Raw genomic sequence first — 6,154 nt, forward strand, 5'->3', positions numbered from 1 at the left:
TTTAACAAAAATAACATTATAATAATTAATAATAAAACACAATAATTACTTATTATGGGAGTATAAATGAAAATAAGATAATTAATACTACATTAAAAAACTAACATACAATTATTTTATAACTAATTTTTTTCCCAAACACAACTTATTATGAGAGAGAAAACTTATTTTTTCTAAACACAACACTTATTATAAGACAAAAAAAAATGTATATCAATATTATGATCCTAATTAATAGTAAAAATTATCTTGACTTTTAATCAATTAACAATGTTATAATCAAATTTTCTATAAAATTTTCTATATAAAATAAGAAGAAAAAAATACTTTAATATCGCAAAAACATGAAATAAACATTTAATTATTTTTAATTGTTATAACAAAATTATTCAATTATTGTGTGAGAAAAGAGGGACTAAATATATATATATATATATATATATATATATATATATATATATATATATATATATATACACGAAGAAAGATCTATTTTTTTTCAAGAACAAATCTATTCAAATTTATTTTTCAATAATTCATATTTTATATTAAATTTTAACAATCTAATTATTAAATTAAATATTTTTAATGTATAAATCAAGTATACAAATTTTTAAAAAAAATTATTTGATATTTTATTTTATAAATTTAAATTAATTTATAAAATATTTTTATAATTATCTATTAATTTAAATTAATAAAATAAAATATCAAATAATTTTAATTTTTAAAAGTTTATAAATTTGATATATATTAAAAAAAATTAATTTAATAATAAAATTGTTAAAATTTAATATAGTATTTAACTTATTAAATCAATTAAGTATAAGGAGAGTTTTTTACTCAAATAATATATTTTTAAAAAATATTTATCCAAATAACAACTGTGTAAATTTATTTTTTTAACTAGTACTATTTACTGTTTACATATTTTTTAAATTTTTTTTTGTTGTAGGTTCAAGTAATTTACAAAGTTGCTAGTTGGGGAAATAAATTTGCAAAATTACTATTTAGGTAAATTTTTTTAAAAAATATATTATTTGGTAAAAAAATTCGTATAAGGAAGCATACTGTTATATTAAGTAAAACCCTCTATTATCTATGTATATATTAAATTATCCAAGTATCAACACGATGGTTTTAGTTTAATATTACTTTGTATATTTAAAATTTTAAACTTTTTCTTTTCACCGTAAAAGCTTTAGACACTAGTTGGTAAACAGTGAAAGATAAAAGCAACGCGAAGTTCAATATGTTGGAATTAATGATCATAACACTAGCATTTTCATCAACAAGTTTCCCATGCTTTCTTTTCCTTCATTTGATAAGTGACATGGAATCCGAGGACATTATAATATAAAATTAAGCAAGATAATCATTTTGTAAATTAGCTACATCATGATTTTACATTAATTTATACTACTAGGGAAGGGCAATTCATTCAAAAAGAAAAAGAAACAAATACAAAATCAAAATTAAAATTTAAAAAAAAAAAATGATCCTGGGGTGGTTCTTCCTATCCAATAATTCCCGTGATGCTTTTCTATTGCTTTGTGAACCTTTTTCTGATGCTCAATCGAGCTTTGCATGGATGCCACACGTGAATCTTCTGTATTATCATCCATCATTTCTTCCATTCACAACCCCAACAAGATGTAGTACACTAGAGTTATGGGCAATGCAATCAACATCCCAAAAATAACACTGCATTGAATGAAGAATTGCTCCATTGGTTAGGATCAAAAGAGAAAGAAATTTAATGAAGGGTGGGGAGAGAAATTTCTTATTGAGCCACAAGATTTGTATATATACTCACGCTGTGCTGAGAATATCAGGATGTACATTATATTCCTTTGCAAAGACAAATGGGACAATTCCTTGGGGAAGAGCTGCCTATATTTTTTTCACAAGAAGCAAACAAACATGTCAACTGCATGCAGTTTCAAATCTTTGTTGTAAAATCACAAATATGACATCAATTTTCACTATTAGCACTAAGATCTTCAGTTTTTATATATTCATTTCCAAATAGGACTTGCGAGTTTGTTTACTGTTTTCATTCTTTGAGGTTTGATCTTCAGCCTTCACAGTCAGTTAATGTTACTTCTTACATTCTATTGTAAAACATCTTTTCTATGAAACATTTTGTTGTTGTACTAGTAAAATTAAATTTAAACAATTATAGTTTAATTTCTATGTATCATTGTATACTATGAACCAATAATTATCATTAATACGACTTTTTATAGACAAAACCTGTACACAATATAATAATTAAGTATCGGTAGAGGTGGAGATATTCTCTGGTCAAAATTAAGATTTTACTTTAATAATAAATACATATTATTATAATAAAATTCCAATTCTGATGAGAAAATAGCACTACTTATAATATTGTACACAAGCTTTCTCCTGTTTTAAAAGTTAAGGAACTTATCCTTCAAAAGATGTAGACACTATTGACTGAATAACTTATTTTTACTTAGATGGCAATAAAGTAGCTTATCCTTGGGGGCCCTTGGCACAGGTGGATGCATATGTTAATTAAATATAAAGTAATGTTTGGAGCTTATGCAATGAATGTTGTATTGTACTGTCTATGTAAGAAGGGAACAGAAGAGAGAGACACACCTGAACAATGGCAACGTGTAGTAGAACACCTTTGAGTCCAACAGCAATGGAAGCAGCTGCCATGACAGCTGGACCTGTAAGGAATCTCACAGCCATGGCAAAAGCTGCTATGGAATTTCCACATGCTATGATCCTCGGTTGCAAAGCCATGAACAGACCTGTCAAAAAGCAAAGCATGCCCATCAGTATCACCACCACTCTCAGTCAATCACCCCTTTGTGATGAATGAATCAATGACCTTTCATCATCATCACCACCACCAACAACCCCACATCATCACAAAACTTGGCAAAAAGTTATCATAAAGGAGCCACCACATTATCATAACATTATACTGTTTGCTTTTTCTCTTGTTATCACGCCTCCTAGTCCTTGCTTGCTTAATAATAATAATAATCATAAATCAAAGTAAACAATCACAAAAGATTTTCTGCTTTTTCTTTTTCTCTCTCAAGCAAAGATGATGTCAAAAGGAACAAGCTAATTTTCAAGGTAAGGAGAGAATTGTCCTGACCAAGACTGAACATGGCCATGCCAAGCCCTGCATCTGACAATATGGAAATAGACTTCGCTATTATGGCAGGCATCTCAATATTCCACCTGCAAGAAACAACAACACAACACAACACTCAGCCACAATCAATCAAAATGGAAAGGCAAAAGAAACAAGAATGAGTGGTACAACTACATATGAAATATGCATAATAATATACATGGTAAAAGAGATTTTTCCCCCCTTACCTGAATGAAACAAGAGACCAAGTGAGTCCAATTAAGCTAGAGTAGGTGTTGGGGTTTCTGATAAGTTTTCTCCACACCATAATCAAAATAAGCCTTGTCATCACACTTGCTGGAGGCATGGTCTTTGGCTTCCCATCTACAACTTTCTCACCCTCAAGCTGATTCATCTCCCTATCCATTCCTCTATTCCCAAAGCTGAACTCATCTTTCTCTAGGTAGTCCTCTTGAGTGTCCCTATGATTCTCCACTGGTCACCAAACACCACAAGGAAACACCCACATAAGGATAAGCCAAAAGTGAAAAAAACTAAATGTGTATTTGGAAACATGTTGAAAAGTAAAACCAAACACCATATTAGACTTACAAAACCAACTTGCAATGAAAAAAAATAAATAAATAAAAAGAAAACCTTTTCCAGGAGAAACAGTCAATTTGACTTCTTTCTGGTCATGACCTCCATACTCATGGCCACCAAACACATCAGAAACTGGTGAAGCACTTGAACTCCAAACAAACATGTGAAGGTCCCTATTCCCATCCTCAGGCTTCAGCTGAGCCTGCCCATTAGGCCTCTTGGCATTAGCATTAGCAACACTTTTAGACCCGTTAGAGGGAGAGAACATGCCAGGGTTTGGTGCAGGGTAGTGTCCAGTTCCACCAGCATGGTAATGATACTTTGGCTTCCCACCATCTTCATCATAGTTAGAAGGCCTCGGAGTAGGCCCTCTAGAAGCTGAAAGGCCATAAACATCAGAGGCACCAAAGTTGGAGTTCCTGCCACCAGCAGCCATCATTGAGTAGAAATCAGTGTGGTTGAAACTAGACCCTCTTGGTGTGGGGTTCCTAGAGGATTGCAAAGAGTATATCTCTGCATTGGTGAGGTTAGAAGGGCGTGGAGTGGTGGAAGAAAGACCCTGAGACCTTCTAGAGAAGATATCTGATCTTGAAGCATTGGATTTTCTCACAGTCACATGAAGCTTCCCATCTTCCTTGATCTCAGCTTCAGTCTCAAGTGGTTGCCTTCCATCCAAAGACATGACATCAGAGTCAACATGGATGGAGACAATGGAACCAGCAGTGTCAGGAAACTGCTCAGAGATCAACATTCTAGCACCTCTGAACTCAAACATGAAGAGCATCAAGGTGTACCAAATGATGCACTGAAGGACCACAATTTGCACCATGAGGCTCCCTGAGAAGTCTCCATACATACCCTTGAGCAAAGGGATTCCCATGACCAAAGTGTTTGGGAGGGTGGAGAGGGAGAACAAGGTTATGGTCCATTCCAAGCAACCCCTTTTGGAGAAGTTGCTCCAAAGTGCAAGAAGGACTAGGATTATGATCTTCTGAAGGGTGTCAGCAGCTAGGAAGCGAAGGTTCATCTTGTAAGGGTTGTTGGAGGCTATGAAGTGGAAGGAAAGGAGAGGCACTGCAAAGAGTGCCACAAAACGGTTGATACCAGAACATTGATCAGGGGAAAAGATCTTCCACCACTTCACTGAGCCATAGGCTAATATCATGGCCACATAGAGTGGTACCATTGCAGTCATCACATGGTAGAAGTCTAGTAAGGTGATCATCTTTTTGTGTTGAGTTGTGAAGTCTCAAAGACTAGAAGAAGTGAGAGGAGGGATATATAGGAAGGTTTGGGAGAGTTGGAGTTGGAGTTGGTGGTAATGATGATGATGATAATGAAAATTGAAAAGATATAATAGGGATGTGGAAGAGCATGTGTTTTTGGGGCAGTGAGTGAGTGGTTGGCAATATGAAGCAAATATTTTTTCAGCTTTGAGAGCTGCAAGCAAGGTTGCACTTGCAGTCCCCAAAGCACAAGGCAGAGTGGGGGGATTTTGTTGCCTTTTAAAAAATGAAATTCTTTTTTTCTTTCACTTTGTTGTTTTGCTTTTTGTTTTGAACTGTGTTTGGATTTGGGGTTTGAGAAGGGAAGGAAGTGGTGCTTGGCTTGGGGTTATTTGATGGGTTTGGTAATTGGGCTGCTTAGTATAAATTATTAGGTGGTATTAAATCATATTCTTGATAACTAATTTTTTATATTAAATTTAATCAAATTCAATTAAAAAATTTATGAGTTGAAAAACTTAAATATACACATCATGTAGTGTAATTGAATGAGATCATAGATACTTGATATTCTTATATTACTTAATAATTTCTTGTATCTTATTTTTTTTTTGTTTGAATTTGGGGTTTGAGAAGTGTATTTGATGGGGTTTGGAAACTTGGGTGGGTGTGAGGCTCTCCCTACATTCTATTCTATGGGTCCTAAATTTGTCACAAAAAGCTTAGGAAAAGCATTTTGGGTTGAGGTGGGGATGTCTCAAAGTACTTGTTTTGGGGAGTGCTTTAAGCTTTGTAAAGGAACTCTTTCTCTCTGGATCCACAGTTTCTTTATGAAGGCGAGAAGAAAAAGAAAGAGAAATAAAAAATTGTGTCTTGTGTTGTTTAATCATACTAGTTGAGCATTGAGTAAACCATTTTAAGCATAATGTGCCTGTTGAATAATTATGTCTAGCTCAATATTGTGTCTGTTGAAAGAATCAAATCTGCTTCTTCTCTTTTTTATTTTTTCTTTTTTCTTCTTTGTTTTTCTGGTTGGCCAATAACAATTTAACGGAAAAAGAAAGAAAGAAAGACAATCACAGAGAACATATTTATTAAAAAAGGAGAAAAATCTTTTACAAAGTTATGATTTAATTAAAATGGAAAATGTTAATACAAAAGCATCAAAGTTGAATTTTCACTTGATTCAACTTGCATATCG

The 6,154-nt window shown here is 32.7% G+C and overlaps 1 protein-coding gene across 1 annotated transcript; it reads right to left on the minus strand.

Annotated features, from left to right (window-relative positions):
* Positions 1–1,329: 1,329 nt before the first annotated feature.
* On the minus strand, positions 1,330–5,293 carry LOC109800278 (auxin efflux carrier component 1). Its single transcript, XM_020361060.3, has 6 exons — positions 3,782–5,293; positions 3,373–3,619; positions 3,146–3,231; positions 2,632–2,789; positions 1,817–1,893; positions 1,330–1,704 (listed from the first exon to the last, which is right to left on the minus strand). The coding sequence occupies exons 1-6, from the start codon at positions 4,950–4,952 to the stop codon at positions 1,638–1,640; spliced, it is 1,806 nt and encodes a 601-aa protein (XP_020216649.1). The 5' UTR covers positions 4,953–5,293; the 3' UTR covers positions 1,330–1,637.
* Between the last annotated feature and the right edge of the window lie 861 nt (positions 5,294–6,154).

Source organism: Cajanus cajan, chromosome 1 (assembly GCF_000230855.2).
Source record: "Cajanus cajan strain Asha chromosome 1, NIPB_CcT2T_4, whole genome shotgun sequence".
NCBI classification, from domain to species: domain Eukaryota; kingdom Viridiplantae; phylum Streptophyta; class Magnoliopsida; order Fabales; family Fabaceae; genus Cajanus; species Cajanus cajan.

What these genes read in the sequence shown, in the direction of transcription:
- LOC109800278 (XM_020361060.3), bottom strand. Translation starts at nt 4,952, where the DNA reads ATGATCACCTTACTAGACTTCTACCATGTGATGACTGCAATGGTACCA. An exon ending in CATGGCCATGTTCAGTCTTG is followed by an intron (nt 2,790 to 3,145) that starts GTCAGGACAATT and finishes GCTTTTTGACAG; the next exon opens with GTCTGTTCATGGCTTTGCAA. An exon ending in CCTGATATTCTCAGCACAGC is followed by an intron (nt 1,705 to 1,816) that starts GTGAGTATATAT and finishes CATTCAATGCAG; the next exon opens with TGTTATTTTTGGGATGTTGA.